The sequence below is a fragment of the Mastomys coucha genome, unplaced genomic scaffold, assembly GCF_008632895.1.
Source record: "Mastomys coucha isolate ucsf_1 unplaced genomic scaffold, UCSF_Mcou_1 pScaffold20, whole genome shotgun sequence".
NCBI classification, from domain to species: Eukaryota; Metazoa; Chordata; class Mammalia; order Rodentia; family Muridae; genus Mastomys; species Mastomys coucha.
In genome coordinates, this window is record NW_022196903.1 from 109,164,732 (window position 1) to 109,181,245 (window position 16,514).

Consider the following 16,514-nt stretch of genomic DNA (forward strand, 5'->3'; position numbering starts at 1 on the left):
TTTTTTTGCAGTTGGATTTTTCAGGGTTTTGTGAATCCATTCTGGATTCACACCTCATCGAGGAAAAAAAATCCAAACCATCAAATCTGCCAATAATTGAAATTATCAAATCTGCTCCTTAATAAGGAGCCTCGGCAGCAGAGATCTGAGAGATGACGATGGTTTCTCCGCCTGCAGCCCGCACAAGAGAAAGCTATTTTTGGAGTAAGAGGTTGTTCACTTTTTTTTTGAGCTGGTAAATTCTAGGTTGGGTCTTGGATTCTGCTGTTGGGAATTTTGGTCCTGGCTCACCTTTGGCCAACACAATAGGGACTTTCCTTGAGGGGACACATGTGAATGGCTGTCATTCAGGCTGTCTCTGCCACATCCTGCTTCTGGGGAGAACCTCGCTGATTCAGCCTTGAGAAACTGGGCCCCCAGGCAGGGACAGTGGGTGTCACCCCAGGTCAGGTGCTGACTCGCTGTGAGAAGTGTGCTGGCCTCGGAGAAACTGAATTTCCTTGTCTGAAACATGGGGTGTATGTCTTAAGATTACATAAGAGATCTGGGGGTGAGAGTATGGTCAGTTTGGAATCCCTTCCATTTTGGAGGCAGAGACTTGCCTGGAGGAACTTGGGCTGAGAGAAGGGGACCCAGCTGTCTGGTTCCCATTTTGTCCTTCTTGGCTGTGTTACCTCTTGAACCCTTTTAGTCCCCTTGACACCATCTGCAAAATGAGGACAAAATGTCTGCTTCTCTTAGGTTTGAATAAAGACAAGGGTGTGGGGGCTGGGTGTGGCTCAGTGGAGAGTGTATGCTTAAGACAGCACAGGGCTCTGGCTTCCATGCTCCACATAGCACATTTGTGAGGGGCACCCACTTGGAAGTACATGAGGTGCTGACATCCTCCTAGGTGTCAGGACTGTCTGTGGGATGTGTGTCCACAGGGTGCAGCCACAAACTCCTGGCAGGTATGAGGGAGAGGTCTTCCCTTAGGCCGTGTCCAAGGCAGGATGTTAGGCCAGGTTCTGTACTTCCTCTCTGCCATAAACGGGATGAAGAGATAGCCCCAGCTCCCCTCCTTGGCCATCTCAGGACAAAGGCTGAAGCCCACAGTCGGTTTTCCCGGCAGGCTTTTATTATAAAGAATGTTCCAGAGAGTCCCAGCCTTCCCCTCCAGCCCAGCCCCCTTGGGCTGTGAGCCAGTCCCAGCAGCTATGGCGGGGTGGTGGCCTGTGCTGGGGACAGATGAGTATTTTCTGTCCCCTGGAACAGTCATTTCCAGTGTGTCACCGGGAGCCCCTGGGCATCTGCACAAGCGGCAGCTATTCACAGTTGGTGCATAAGTTTTTGTTTTAATATATAAAAGTTTTTTTTTTTCTTAAAAAACAAAAAAACAAAAAAGTGGTGCTCTTAGAAACACTTCCAGGAAGATTGAGTAGTCCAGCTACAGCCCTGCATCCTCACCATCCTCTCTTTCCTGGGGACCAGGAACCCCCAGCCTGTCCCCCTCTTTCCACCAGTCTGTGGGCAATGGGCACCGCCCACGCTGCCACTGGCCGATGGGACAGCAAACAGCTGACCCTGCTTGGAACTGTTGGTAGCCAGGGCCCCCTCTGGATGAAGGACATAGACAATTGCTTGGTGGCTGAAGCAGAAATCCCCTCTGCCAGGTGGATGAGGTAGTGTTCTGGGATATGGCCACCTCTCCCAACGTGTGCTGGGCAGCCTGAAACAGTGAACGGGCAGGCATGGTCCAGGCTGTCCTGATTGGCAGGGAAAGTCTTATCAGGGATAGGCAACGATCGATATTCAAGGCCTTCATCCCAGAGCAGAAGGGGACAGAGATGCCCCCAGGGGACAAGGCCAAGAGCTCTGCAGCTGGATACTAAGAGGCCAGTGTCCCCCCCTCCTAGCCCAGCAGGCTCTTCTTTGTCAATTCCCAGCCCAAGAGAGAGCTGTGGGGAAGAAACCAAATGGAGGCCCAAGCGGCCTGCACGCCGTCTCCCTGGTAGTAGCTCCTGGTCACTCTTCTGCATCAGGCCTCGCTGTAACATTCATAGATATTGTTTTCCATCAGAGCCACCACCTGTTCAAACTTGTGCTGTAGCTGGGTCCTACGGGCAGTGGGGTTGGCCTCCAGGGCAGCCATGATCTGAGGGGAGTTGCAGTGAGTCAGTTGTGCTGTACCTGAGAGCCTGGGAGGCCACCCGCTAGCAACCTCATCAAAGTGCCAACACACACCAGACAAATATAAAGCAGGAAATTCATTGTTAGGGGCTGAAACAGGCAAATCCTGGGAGGGGGAGCTCACCTGTGGGCGATACCTCTTAGCATATTTATAGATCTCAGCCATGGCCACGTTTGTGTTGAACTCATTCTGGTATTTCTATAAAGGTGGCACAAGAAGAAAGGGGAGGTGTTTTTGTTTGTTTGTTTGTCTGTTTGAGGCAGGGTTTCTCTGCATAGCCCCGGCTGTCCTGAAACTTGCTCTGTCCATCAGGTTGGCCCCGGACTTGGAGATCCACCCACTTCTACCTCCTAAGTGCTGGCATTAAAGATGTGTGCCACCACCAACCAGCAAAAGGGGAGGTTTAATCCTACAGATGAGGACCCAGCCTGCTCACTCCCACAGCCTGCTGATAGAATACATTTAGGCCCCTGAGACATGGGGACACACTGGCTTCCTGGATCCAGGATTCTAACCTCTCACATCTTCAGGAGCACACTCCGCCTCATCCTTGGACTTTAGAAAATGCACTGTAATGAAGGTGCAGGCAGAGGTGGGAAACAGACTGCCTCAAAATTCCTACTGCCCTCCTGCCACATCCTAATGGTGCTGGCTTTGGCCTCCCATCAAGGCCAAGGATATCATTACTATCTACTGGCCTAGGCCCCAAAGGCCACCTACCCGAGACTCCTCAGCCAGGTGTGCGTTCATTTCCTGCTCACTGAGTGGCGTCATGTCCTGGATCTGTTTGTAATACCGCTGTACAATCTTCCGGTACTCGGGGATCTCCTTCGCATATAGAAGCTTGTTGGTGGGTGAGTCCTGGGCAGGGAGACCCCGGAAGTTTAGGTCAGCCACCCAAAGATGGGACTTGTCCCCACTGCCACCTAGAGGACCTTGGTGGATCCTCAACCCCCATTAGTCTCTTCTGGCCCTCCTCCTTGCCTCCTTCCCTCTCTCCCTCCCTCCCTCTTCCATGGAGGCCCTGCCCCACGATGCTGGGGCTGTCAGGATGGTGACCCACATGGGGACTTTCATTTGATGGGAAGAGCTCCTAGGCTGTGTGCCAGCAGTCCTCCACTGCACGCAGCCTGCAGCCAGTCTTGTTTACTCCCTTATTAGGGTGATAGGATTTGGTGGCTGAGAGGGTTGGAAGCCGGTTCCTGGCTGCGGGAATGGTTCCCACCCTGCACTTCCAACACCCCAAAAGCACCATGTGGTAAGACGTATGCTGGCAGCTCTCTGTTGTCACGGGAATGCATGTGTGAAGCGGTGACATTTCTTTCCCCTTGTGGGCTAGACTCCTGAGCCCTGCCCTCTCCCCACAGTGCCAGCCTAGCTCTGTGACCCCATGGGTGCTCATGGCCTTGGAGTTCTGGGCTACCTAGGTCACCTCTCTTCTTAGAAGACCTTTATGGCTTCTAGCCACTGAACCAGCATGTCCTCTGTCCTTGGCTGTGGGGCCTGTGCAGCTCCCTCTGGCCTGCCATCTGCTCTCTGCCCATCTTGAATAACTCTTGTAGAGTTCAGGCACCACCCCCGCCCTCCCACTCAGGAGGAGCTAGAACAGCTAACCTTGCCAAGCTGCAGGTCAGAGATGGAGCAGGCATCGATGAAGGCCTGCGCGATGACAGACAGGCAGGCATCGATGTGGTCTGTCTTCTCTATGTCGAAGACAAACTGGGGATTTTTTAAGATGTTCACCCAGAAGCGGAGGGGAAGGCTGTGGGGGCAGGGACAGTGGGGGAGCAGGAGCTCAGTGGAGGGCTGGGGAGGTAGACAATGCTGATCCTCACAGCCCCTGCAGCCTCTGGGTATGCGGTCCTTCCCCTGCCAGCTAGGGGCCAACCCTCACCCCAGAGAGCCTTCCACCCTTTCACACGCACACACACTAGACTCCTGGTTCTCATTAGAAGCCCCCACCCTGCTGCCTGCATCCACACTCCTCCCCCACTCAGACTTGCACGAAGGAGGCAGGGCTGACTATCCTCAGGAGGCCAGAGAGGGTTGGGGGCAACCCTCCGAGCCCCACCCCAGCAGAGAGAATCTACAACTGAATTTGGACAGGCATTTCTCTGAGGGCCAGGCTAAGAGTTTTAGGACCTTCTTGGTGGGGTAGTATGTGACCCCAGAAAGCTAAGATGGGCCTCAAAGGAAGCTACGAATTAGGCGTGGGAGTCACAGCCAACGTGCACTGCCACTTCCCAGTGTGTGCCCTCGGCCTGGACGACTGCTGCTCTACGGGCATTCGTTTCTCTCTCTATGGGGCAAAGGCAAGCTCATACGATGCTGTCTGGTTTCACAGAGGAGAAACTGCAGCACTGCTAGCTAAGTCTCTCACCGGAGACCACACAGTGGGGAAATGGCCACGTAGGAGCTGACTCTAGACAGGAAGCATTCAGGCCAGGCTCTGCCTTGGCTGCCCTGATGCCATCGTACCACTGGTGCCCTAACCCCATTGGTGGCCCACCCCCTCCAGTGCACCCCCAACCCCCAGCCACCACCTGTTGGTCTTCCAGATGTGCAGGGTGTCAGGGTCGGAGATGCCTCTCTTCTCTGCCTGTTCCTCTAGGAAGTCGAAGAAGTACTTGACAGCCAGCGGGGGCTTGTCCTCTCGGATACTCAGGATGGCCTTGAACAGGTCATCAAGGAACTTCTGCAGCGTGCCCTGCAGGGGAGAGGTGTGACATTAACCCAGCCTCGGAACATCTCTGAGCCTCAAGATTCTTGACTGAGTTGCCAGTGATGCTTTCTTGGAGGGGCGTGGAGGACCTGGGTTTGACAGGGAGGTGGGGCTCAGAATGTGGCGTCTTGTGAACTGAGGCCAGGCGGGTACCCCTGGGTCCTCTGCTGCCTACTGGGTGGTGGGATGAACACACAGACTTCTCCTTGGAGCACAGGGCCCCCTTTAAGTCCCTACAGGGTGGACATGGAGGCTGGGCACACCTTGGTGGACAGCAGGCGGGTCAGGTAGATCTCTGGTAACACCTTCTTGCGGTGGCTCTGCCGGTGAGATTTCTTAGGCTCTACCAGCTCATCCGTAGGCAGCACCTGCAAGATGGGCAGGGTTGGTCCCCAATGGCACCCTCCTTGGTCCTCCTATGGAAGTCTGCCCTGTGCTACCCGGCACCAGGCCCACCCCTGTTCTCTCACCCACTCTGGCTTCTCCCAGTGTCTAGGAGCACTTTCCTGGAGGCTCGGGGAGGCAGACCGCCAAAGCCCCGCCCAGCAAAGCCTGCTCCCCAGGGCCCGAGGCTGGGCACTCACCAAATGGAAATACTTTTCTGTGTCCAAGTCTTTCACTGCAAAAGGGAAACACAGGATAAACAAATGAGGGGGGTGGGGAAGGTAACCAGAGGCGGCAGGAGGCGGGGGGGTGGGGGTGGGGGATGAGAAGGGAAGACTCAGGGGAGAGCTAAGATCTGGCTTTCTGCTTCAAGATGGTTCCTGGGACCCCCATGGATCTGGGTCTAGGGCCTGTAAGGACATGGTCTACAGTTAGAGGCAGGGGTGTGGCCTGGAACCCAGGGGTCATGCAACTAGCTCAAACCTGGCCATGGCCCAGGCCTCTCAGAAGGGCACATGCCCTCCTGTGGCCTTACTGTAGTTGCTGGAAGCAATCGGCTTTGCCCTAGCAGCAGGGAGGTGGGGACCCCCTTTCAAAACCTCAGTTGCCCCTAGCACAGCTCAGAAAGGGCCCAAGAAGGGAGCTCCCTCACACCATGCCTGGATCACCTCCCCAGCTACAAGCCATACCTCGGCCCAGGGTATTGTCCTTCTTGTCTGTGAGGCTCATGGCTAGGGAGGCGCCCTCAGGTATCTGACGGAGGAGAGGTGATGAGGTAAGAGGTCTGAGGTTAGAGGAGAGTGGTAGGGTGGCTGGGTCAGTTTAGTCACCTTGTAGTGGGCCAGTGTGTTCAGTTTTTTACGGCCATCCTCCACCACTGACGTGTCATCCAGGTCCCGGAGGACGTAGCTCTGGGTGCTTGAGGCAAACCATTCTGGAGGAGAAAAGGGGCATTACTACTACGAAAGAGGTGGCCTCAGGGCCAGCCACTAGCCTGGGCCACAGCAAAAGAAACTTCTCATTCTCCTAGAATCAGAAGCAAGCCCCTCTGGGAGCCCAGCTATTCTCCCCAACAGTCCGGAGTACAGGGCAGGGTCTGGTTCAGGGTGAACTTTAGGAACGGTTTCTCGTAAACCATCTGACCAAAACTCCTACACATCCTTCAAAACCCAACCTCCCGCCCCCGAGCCCTGAGAAGCTTTTCTTGATTGCTTTTTGCTGTTGCCCACAGCGGCAGAACAAGGGTTTCTTCCTCATGGGGAATCCGGGGGCCTTGACTAACACAGGGAAAGAGGCTGCAGCAGCCAGCTGCCAGGCACGGTGCCCGCCCTTGCCCACCGAGGTCCACGTCCTCCGCCCGCGGCCACTGTGAGTAGGGTACATTCTTGCAGAAGGCTTCCAGGATCTTCTCCTTCACCTGCGTCAGTGTGTCGGTGTCCATGGCCCGCACGCTCAGCGAGTCCATACCACAGCCCTGGAAGGACACGTTCAGGTTCTGCACAAGAGAGGGGGTAGAAGCACTGTCACCATAAGGCCTGGTGATCCAGCTGGGGAGGCCGGGATGGCCCAGCTAAGAGCACCCTCCCACTACGTGCCCTGTCCCTGGCTCACCCGGGGCTTGGCCTCAATGTTCTCCCTCAGCAGCCACTCCTCATTGAGTGTGTAGCGGGCCTTGCCTGTGATGGCGTCGATGGAACCTTTGTTGATCTGCTGCTTGATGGCGCATAACAGCAGGAAGAACGGTTCACCTACTGTTTCCTGTGAGCATCAGGGAGTCAGGGGTCAGGACCTCGTCTCACCACTCTCCCCCTCTGGGTTCCAGCCTCCAAGCTCTGGCCTGCTGGTGTCCCCCATACTCCCTCCTACAGAGGCTGACACACACACCGACTCTAGGGTGCCTCCACTGCCTCCCAGCCACACACCCAGGGACCAGCCCTTGTCACTGAAGCTCAGAGAGGGCAAGTACACTGCACAGAAATGCACAGAAGGAACAAGTCACGTGGGACTTGACCCATGGACTCCTATGCCTGAGACAGAGCCTTTCTACAAAGTTGGAGCCTGCCGAGGTATAGCTGAGTGGAAGCAGGCCCGAGATGAAGCTTCCAGGAAACCCAAGATGGATGCCTCTATGGAGTGTTGGCCCATTCAGGCTTCACATCCCACCTCCTGCCATGTCCACTGCCATCACTGCATCCCCAAGCTAGCCCTCCCCACCACTCTAGAGTAGTGCCCAGCTGTTCGGTGGATGGGGTTACGGAACGACCCATGGTGAATTGGTTGGGAGGAAAAATTCAGTTGGTAATAACATCAGGCTGCTTTGGCAGCAGTGTCAAGGCGGCTGCCCGCCCTGCTTCCTGCTGTAGTGGCCCAGCCTGGAGTCACCAGCACCCTATTGTCTGGCAGGAGAAGGCCAGGCTGAGGTCACCCACAGTGGCTGAGAAACCTGGGCCCAGAGTCTACAGTGGTCCCTGTGGCCCCTGATAACTCAGAACGTGGCTTCTCTCCAAAGATCTCCGTTTCTTTTCTACTCTCAGTCCGTCTCTCAACTTGCCCAGAACCACATAGCCAGATTGCAGCGAAGACCAGTCACAAACCCAGAACAGTTAAGGCTCTGGTTCTGGGTCCTATCCCAGGCCTCTGCCTTTCTCAGAGGATTCCTATGGTTCTGGGTCCTATACCAGGCCTCTGCCTTTCTCAGAGGATTCCTAAGTGACTGCTGGACCCTCCGCCACTATAGGTCAGGCCCTTGAGTTGTGCTTTGTGATGTCCTCCTGACTGGCCTAACTCCAGAGAGAGGCCCGGGCTGCTGAAAACTCTGTGATATCTCCTGTCCTGATCTTTGCCAACAATGTACCCTACATCTGGACAGCCTTGTTAGCTCTGAACCCTTGTCTCCTTTACACTGTTCCCTTGGGGCTCAGGGTGAGTCACCTGCTCCAGGAAATCTCTTGGCTTTTTCCAACCAACCATCAGCCAGATTGGACCAAACTCTGTTCTATTGGTTCTATTGAGGTTTTGCTCCTGTGTCCCTCCCCTGAGGAGAATTCAGGACAGCAGAGACCTGATGCTCTTCCAAAGCCCCCCCCCCCCAGGAACTTGAGGACTAAGGTTACAGGACAAGACCCAGCCAGCCTCCAGTGTGCCCTGGAAATGCTGTGTGCCCCTGCAGCCAGCTAGCCAGATCTCCAAATTTCAGTTTTCCTACCTGTCCAAAGGGGTCCCACTGTCAAGATGTGACTCCCTCCCTAAAGCACAGGCCTTAATGAAATTAGGTTTTCCAGTCGGGGGGGCTTCTGGGCAGAGAGGGGCCTCACCCTCAGGCAGCCATACATGCAGATGGACATCCAGTTGGTAAGCATCTTTTCTACCACAGACTCGGTGCGTCGCAACATGAGCTTGGGGTTCTTGGCCGCCGAGGCATCTATGAGATCCACTAGCAGCTCCTTCATGATGCTTGTATAGTACTCCAGCTTGCCATGCAGTGCAATGGTCAGCAGGGATGCCAGGCTGCACCTGCAGGCACAGTGTCAGTGAGGCTGAGCTGTCCCCCCCCCCCCCCCCCCCCCCCCCGCTGGAGCAGAGGTGGCCTTCCCCGGCGGTTCCTACAGACGGCCAGAGGACTCTGCCTCCATCGGGAGCCTATGTGGGCAATGAGGATGCCTGGGGGTGGGGAGTGGGGGGTGTCCTAGAGCCTGCAGCGTGACTTCAGTGGGTGACAGCTGGGGACCCGTGTTCCTGTGTCTCTCTCAGTCTAACCTGTCACGCACGGCAAAGTCCTTCTGCTGCTCCAGAGCATGAACGAAGACGATGAGGAAGTGCTTGTTGTTGAGCAGGGAGGAGAACAGGCTGATCCCCTCCTCCATGCTGGGCCGACAGTGTTCAGGAATCTGTGGAAGTAGAAGGAAACACCGGATGGTTTGTGTCTCAGGAGGCCCCAGTGCCCATGCTGGCTGCGTAGCTGCCTCATGGAACAGGGCGTTCACTATCTGCCACAATGCGGACCCACTTAACCTCTCCTGCTGGAGAGCCAGCGGAGCAGCAGAGTGACAAAAGGCCACAGGAACGGTGGCAGGGAACCCCCATATCCACTCTGCACCACTTTCTATCCATAACCAGTGGTGAGATCATGTGCCTGTGCTCTCTGCCGGGTCTGTGGGGGAAGAGCAGCACCCTGACCTACTGAATGAATTATAAGGGAAGCTAACTGCCTTCTAGTGATTCAGATCACAGCATGTGTGGAAGCCTTTGGGGCCAGGACACTCACATTCCACTCTCCCAGCAGTGGGTGGGTTTCCTGTGGCGGGGAGCCACCTTGGGAGTTGAGGGTCTTCGAGGGCAGCACATACCGCTCTTCATAGAGGGAAGAGCACTGCGGAGAGAAACCACTGTTGTAGCACTGCAGATTGCCCGGCACCTGGAGTCGCCACATATGGAGGAGTGTGGCAGGGCCCTAGAGGGGCACAGACCATGGTGTCGCCTAGCAAGGGACCCGAGGCTCAGGGGTGAACAAGGGCCACTGAGCATGTGGCAGGGGAGACTGAGGCAGGCAAGCTGCTATGTTCTGAGGTTGAGAAAAGCTGGGGGTGGGGCCCTTAAAATGGTAGAGCCATGTTGTTTCCTTGGGCTACTGCACAGGGGACAGTCAGCCCCAATGATCCTGGACCACCAAGAGGAAAAGGAAATGTGGAGACCAAGAAGTCTGGCAGGGACCTAGGAAGAGTCCTGGGCCCTCCGTTCAGCTCCCTCAGTGAGGGTAGAGCAGGTCAACATAGAGGGCAGGACAGCGGCTTTCCATACTGAAAGCAGAGGATCAGGTAAGCAGAGAAAGAGAGTGGGGGAGAAAGGGAACCAGGATGGCTGTGGACAGGAGACCAGGCCCTGAAAGGTGCTTTGAGCCAAACTCCCTGTGGTGATCAGTGCACGTGGGAGGGTGTGTACCTTGGGGAAGAAGGTACGAGTCACAAAGTGCTTGTACTCCAAGAAGGGGATACCCTGGCTGCGGTTCAGCTCCTTGGTGAGATCCGTCATGTCTGTCTGCAGCTCTGCGAAGCCTGTGGGGCAGACCAGAGACTGTGAGTGATCCTGCCCAGCCATGGGCAGCGCCACCCAGCCCTGGCATTTACCTTTGCGGATCTCTTCTCGGATCTGAGACTCCATCTCTTCCATCTGCAGCAGGGTCTTCTGCCAGTAGCGCTCCGCACGGCGGCTCTTGGTGCAGAAGACGAACAGAGCTGTGGGCAGCAGAGGAGCAGCTTAGGTCCCCAGGACCGATGAGAAGGCATCAGTGGGCTCCTGCTGTAGGCAGGTTAACAGGCCTGGAGGGACAGGCTCTACCCCCTGGCCTCAGTGCCTCTGGGCAGGAGGCAAGCAGGTGTCCTTAGCCTTTCCCCTGTCTGTCCTTCCCTGACAATACAGGCCTTGAGGACCAGCCAGCAGGACAACCCTTGATGACATTTCTTGGGGCACTCACTGGGGGCTTTCTCTGGGTAGAAGAATTATGGGCAACTTCTCTTCTGCCCTGATGGACCTTGTGAGTTAAACTTCTCAAAGGCAGTATATAGTACCTGCCTTTCTTGGGAGGGATGTAGCATCCATTGATGTACGTGTGTATATATGTATATACATATATATATATGTATATATGAGTGTGTATATAATATACACCACATATACACACACACATATATATACACATACATATATGTATATGTATGTAATAGTATTTTTAGGAACAAATCATCCAGAGTGTTCTTCTTCCTCCTGTTTTCTCTCATAGCTTTTTTTATATTGAACATGGCAATTTAAATTAAAACAACACAGGAGCAGGGGAGTACACAATTGAGAACCTGGGAATCCCCAGGACTCATAAGAAGCAGGGCATGATGGCACAAGCCTGTAATTTGAGTGCTGGGAAGAGAGACAGGTGGATGCCTGGAGCTCGCTGGCCAGCAAGCCTAGGTAAAATCGGTGAGCTCCAGGTTCCAGTGTGAGATCCTGTCTCAAAAAACAGATGACAGACACCGAGGTGCGACACCTCTGCCCTCCAAATGCACACACTGTAGAATCCATCCATGCACAGGCCAGGTGTCTGAGTTCACCCACATACCATGTGACCATCAGCATCACAGAACTTTAGAACGTGTTTCTGTCCAAGGAAGATCCTTACCCGGTAGGTAGTTGCTCCCATTCCCTCCCTCACTCAGAAGACCACAAATGGGTTTGTCTCTATGGCTTTGCCTAGTCTGCAAACTTTAAATAAAAACTGCTGGGCATCCTTTTGTGTCTATCTCTTTCACGGTTCATGTTTTCAAAGCCCATCTAGCCTGTGGGATGTTTTGGCAATTCACTCTTTTCTGTAGCTGAAGACATTGTATGGGTATACCACATCCTAATTGCCCACTTATCATTTGATGGCCATTGGGCTCTTGTGACCTCTTGGCTGATGTAGGTAATATTGCTACATTTTTCACAGGTGTGAAAGAGATTTTATGTGGACATGTTTTCTTTCTCTGGAGTAGATACCCAGGTGTAGGAAGATTTACTGGGCCATCTACACCTAACCTAAGGACTTTAGGAAATGACAGGTTATTTTCCGAGGCAAGTGTACCTTTGTCCCCCCAGCACTGTCGGGGAGCTCTTATCTTTATGCCACATCGAGTACATTAAACACACAGGATCATTTCCCCTGGACAAACGTCTTCAGTAGCCCCCAAATTCCTCCGCCTTGCATCCAAAGCCAATGGCCTGAGAACAGAGGACCCTAACAATATCTGCCACCTTCTACCTGTCCCTCCCCAGGGTCCTAACCGTGTCCACCCCTTACCCACTGCCCCTCTCAGAGGGATTCAGATATGATCTCCTGACTCTCCCAAGCGCAGGCCACCTACCAACCACAGACAGCAGCAACAGGACACTGCAAATGACGATGGACACCACAATGGCCGTCTCGCTGCCCCCCAGTTGCAGTGTGGCGATGGTCTGGTTGAAGTTCCCCACCTGGATCTGCGCACAGTGGGGGTGGGGCAGCACATCAGACTTTGCCAGAGCTATGCCTCAGCTCTTCTCACCGGTGTGTGCTCTGAGCCTCACAGACCACAGATGACCACAGTGACCCCTGGTCAACGAGGCAGTGCCAGACAGACTGTGATCTAGAGTTTGGCGCAGAGGCCAACTCAGTACAGGGTTGAGTCTGGGAGGGCTTTCAGAGATGCTGTCCTGCAGCTGGTGAGGGGTGACTCAGCAGAGGTAGTACAGAAAGGCCCCACCCTCTGGGCTGCCTCTGCTCTACTCCATAACTTTATGCAATGACTAGCAGGCCACACTATAGGCGGGACGCCAAAACACAGGGGAGACAACTGTTTAACAGCTTCTGGCATTAGCCAATGATTTGAGCCTCAGTTTCTCCATCTGTCAAGGATGCAAAGCTCTACTTTGCTGGCCAGAGTTATTGAATAGTGAAACACTCAGCGATTTCTGTACCCAGAAGCTGGGCCCACCCCCAGAGCCCCACCCACTCACCGTGATGGGCAGCTGTCCTTCAGCTGTGCCTAGTGACTCATTGACTGAGCAGTGGATGACTCTGTCTGAGATGATCTGGATGTCGCAGGACACCTGGCCAATCTTGATTTGGTACTCGTGGCTCTCCAGCCCCAGGCTGTCTTGCTCCTTCTGTGGGTGTAGATGGGATGCTGGGATGGGGGTGGGGTTCCCAGGTCAGCTGCTCCCTCCTCTCGCTACTCGCCCTCCCAGTCAGGTGCTCACATGGATGACAAGGGTGAGCGGCTCTCCTGGGTGATGTTTGATCCACTTCTCCCTCTTGGCTGTGGAGAACTGTGGGTTGGGGAGGTAGTCTAGGCGGAACCGGCTGCCCCGCTGTGCCTCTGCAGGGTCCAGCAGCTCCTCTGCCGCCTCGTCTGCATATGCCCGGCCATTGATGAAGAAGTCTACAGGCGCTGAAGCATTGCTCAGGGCTCCAGGAGACGGGCAGGTGATGAGCGTGGAGTTGAGAACCTTGCAGAACTGCAAGGATGGGGTACGATAAAGCCACGGGAGTGGAGAAGTGAAGGGAGAGGGTAAAGGCAAGAGAGAGATGGAGAAGGCAAGTGGAGCAGACAAGCAGGAACTTCAGAACTCTGGCTCCACAGGACCATCTCACCTCCCTTACCCGGTCCCCTTACCGTGGGCTCCCGGCCAATGTGGTGTACAGCCATTGATACGTTTTGCACCATATGGAAACGTTCGCCAGCCACGGTGATGGTTCTGCCGCCACTGAGGGAACAGCAGGACCTGTCAGGCTCCCTGCAGCCTGGACAGTGAGACAGCATGGGCATGGGCGGCTCTGGCTCTCACCTGACGGGGCTCCGGCCTGGGCTGATGGCTGTGATGACCGGGTTCTGCATGTACCAGAAGGTGAGGTTTCCATGTACGCAGCCCCGACTCTCGAAGCGCACACACACAGGCACCGGAGAGGGCAGGGTACCCTCTGGCACGGTGCAGGTGATGCTGGTGGCCGTGCGCCTGTGGAGGGGGGAGGGGTGGTGAGCAGGTGACATGGGTGTGGCCCTTCCCCATTGTTCACCCACTGCAGGTGCCTCAGCCTTGTGTTCTCCCATTCTGTATAGTTTCCCCTTCCCACTGCCACGTGCTGGCTTGGGTTAGGCCCAGCTCCTTCCTTCCCAGACCTACCCCAAGCCAAGGAGGAACAGAGCAAGGTGTGCTCAGCTGACAGGCTGTGGGTACGGCTTACGTAAGGTCTGTGCAGGGGTCCGTGTCATTCACCAGGACCTGGAGCATGGAGCCCACGTTGAGGTCACTGCCGTGAATCGTGATCCTTGTGCCCCCGGCCTTTGGGCCCATGGAAGGCTCCAGCAAGTGGACCCTGGGCAGCTGGGGAGAAGGAAAGGGATTCGGCTCTGGCTGCAGGCCTGTGGAGACTGAGCTGGACGGTGAGCGGTGGTGGCCTACTTACCACATAGGAGAACTGTTCCCGGGACCTGCCTTCCTTGGAGACATTCACGGTTACCACGTCTGAGAAGGCCCCTGGGGCGGGCCCTGTTGCACACACGATCCTGAAGGCGGGCAGGCATATGGGCAGAAGGTGAGCCAGTGCCTGTATCTGCCCATGGCCTCTGCCTCCCATTCCCACTGGGGCCAGAATGCTGCACCAACAGTGTTCTCCGTAGATGGTCACTGTAGGTTTGGCCAAGAGAGGCACGCCACGCTGCTGATCCTCCAGATCAGTGGCTCTGAGACAAGGCTCAGATGGTCTCTGATCACCAGGCAGTTTGCCCAGCTAGCTTGGCTGCCCACCTGATGCCCTTATCTGCAAGCTTGGCCCAGAGCCTTCCAACAGGAAGCCCAGCTAATTACCTTCTTGCAGACATCCCCTGACGGGCAGCTGTTGCACCCTGACCTCTATACCCCATCAGGCCCCCCCCAACTTTACTAGTAGCAAGTGGTTCTCATCAAAGCTCGGCTTATGTGGCAGGGGGCAGAGACCCGAGGGCTTCCCAGAGGAGGCAACAGAGAGCTGGCAGGATAAAGGAGTGGCCCAGGCAGAGACAGTGGGGAGGCCCAGTCAAAGCAATGTGCCCTGATAGGGATAGGGGGAAAGGATTAGGTTGGCAATGCCTGACACTCACTCCTCTGAAACTGTGTATCTGTCAGCCAGGGGTTCACAGGCCACACTGCCAATCCACACGCCATGCTCCACGTCACTGAGCCGACGGCCCAGGTTCCTGCCACGGATGGTCAGCAAGGTCCCACCGTCCAAGGGGCCACTCAGAGGCTCAATCTGCCGGAGGGGGGGGGCAAGGCAAGAGAAGGTCTGAGGCCTGGGTGTCTCTCTCACCGTCACATGTGACCACAGGAGGTGGGGCCACACAGACCCTCTGCTTAGCAGAGGACATGGAGGCTCAGAGTATGCAGAGGCCTGGGGCAACTGGTGGTTGGGCTGCATGGGTCCCAAGGCTGATGCCATATGGCTCCTGGTGGCCATGCCTGACCACAGAATTCAGCATCTAAGCCAGAAGCTGACTGGGCTAAGGGTGGGCACTTGACCCACACTAAGCCAATAAAAATCCTTCCCTGAGAATTTTTTTCCCCCTAACTAAATCAGGCTGCTGAGTTGCTGAAATCCTCAACTATCACCAGGTCAGAGGTTTCCTGGGTAGCTGTGAAATATCAATGGATCAAAGCCCAGCCTCCTGTACCTCCCAGAGTCTGTGCTCCATTAAAACACTGGCCACGGGAGGTAACCTATGAGCCAAGAACAGTGTGTTGTGTGCTTACCGCTCGGATTTCCGGGGCTGGGCAGGTGCCAGGGAGTGGCTGCTGGGGCCCTCTCAGTCGACAGCCATCATTCCAAACACAGAGGTGACCCAGGTCCTCACGGCCCAGGCACTGGGAACAGTCAGGGCTGCCCATAGCACAATTGTAGACCACAACTGTGGACACAGGACAGCATGGTGAGCCCGAGGCGAGGCGACTCTGGGGTCAGCTCCTACCTATGCTGCCCTGTGTCTGGGCCCCCTCTGTCCCGCTTCATCGACAGTCCTTCTCCTCATGGGGATCCTATGTGGAGGGATTACTGACTCCCCCATTTTATGGACAAGATTTATAGGGATTGGCTCAATCTTGTGGTAAAGGCGTGTGGCCTCACTTGACTTAGGGACAACATGGTTCAGAGAGGGAAATAAGGTTCTGGAGGTTACAATAGCCATTGGTATGAGGCTGGCCACAGCAGAGGGGATGGCTGGAATGTCTCAGTGAGTGCTGGCCACCTATGGGGTATGGTGTTTGTGGCTGCCAGTGAGCCCCCAAAGGCTGGGCCCCACCCACTGGCCATATGGGATCAATGGGACACTCACCTGTCATGGGGTTAGGGCTGTCTAGGAATCTGTCTGGTGGCCCCTTCAGCTTCAGGCTCAGTGGAAACACCTGGCTCTTCTGGGTTGTGTGCAGCTGCGAAATGAGGAAGGGCAAGGGTGGCATCTGTCTCCCGAAGGGGCAAGGGTGTCACCAGGATGGAGGACAGCAGGGGGAGGGGATCAAAAGGCAGGAGCAGGCAAGATGAGGAGAAAGGAGAGCGAGTGGGTTTCTCCTGCTCTGCTGGGCCATACCACTTACCACTACTTGGTTGCAGCGGACCAGCGAGTCATTCGCCCACACAGCCTCAAAGCTCTCTTCCAGCCCAAAGCTGCACTCGAGGGACGTACCCTGCAGACACAGGGCAGAGGA

The 16,514-nt window shown here is 55.4% G+C and overlaps 1 protein-coding gene across 1 annotated transcript in view; it reads right to left on the bottom strand.

Moving 5' to 3' along the window:
• Positions 1-1,095: 1,095 nt before the first annotated feature.
• Positions 1,096-16,514, bottom strand: part of Plxnd1 (plexin D1) — a 40,244-nt gene continuing 24,825 nt past the window's right edge. Inside the window, exons 10-36 of the mRNA XM_031383043.1 lie at positions 16,404-16,493; positions 16,145-16,238; positions 15,567-15,721; positions 14,918-15,069; positions 14,245-14,344; positions 14,023-14,162; positions 13,626-13,793; positions 13,454-13,544; positions 13,038-13,295; positions 12,795-12,944; positions 12,164-12,278; positions 10,400-10,507; positions 10,215-10,327; positions 9,541-9,645; positions 9,033-9,163; positions 8,591-8,789; positions 6,888-7,034; positions 6,615-6,771; positions 6,107-6,210; positions 5,966-6,029; positions 5,477-5,511; positions 5,156-5,260; positions 4,714-4,877; positions 3,785-3,932; positions 2,891-3,031; positions 2,294-2,368; positions 1,096-2,134 (exon numbers count right to left, since the gene is read on the bottom strand). Coding sequence (XP_031238903.1) covers positions 2,018-2,134; positions 2,294-2,368; positions 2,891-3,031; positions 3,785-3,932; positions 4,714-4,877; positions 5,156-5,260; positions 5,477-5,511; positions 5,966-6,029; positions 6,107-6,210; positions 6,615-6,771; positions 6,888-7,034; positions 8,591-8,789; positions 9,033-9,163; positions 9,541-9,645; positions 10,215-10,327; positions 10,400-10,507; positions 12,164-12,278; positions 12,795-12,944; positions 13,038-13,295; positions 13,454-13,544; positions 13,626-13,793; positions 14,023-14,162; positions 14,245-14,344; positions 14,918-15,069; positions 15,567-15,721; positions 16,145-16,238; positions 16,404-16,493 — 3,426 coding nt within the window. The 3' untranslated portion in view covers positions 1,096-2,017. The remainder of the gene's footprint in view (positions 2,135-2,293; positions 2,369-2,890; positions 3,032-3,784; positions 3,933-4,713; positions 4,878-5,155; positions 5,261-5,476; positions 5,512-5,965; positions 6,030-6,106; positions 6,211-6,614; positions 6,772-6,887; positions 7,035-8,590; positions 8,790-9,032; positions 9,164-9,540; positions 9,646-10,214; positions 10,328-10,399; positions 10,508-12,163; positions 12,279-12,794; positions 12,945-13,037; positions 13,296-13,453; positions 13,545-13,625; positions 13,794-14,022; positions 14,163-14,244; positions 14,345-14,917; positions 15,070-15,566; positions 15,722-16,144; positions 16,239-16,403; positions 16,494-16,514) is intronic.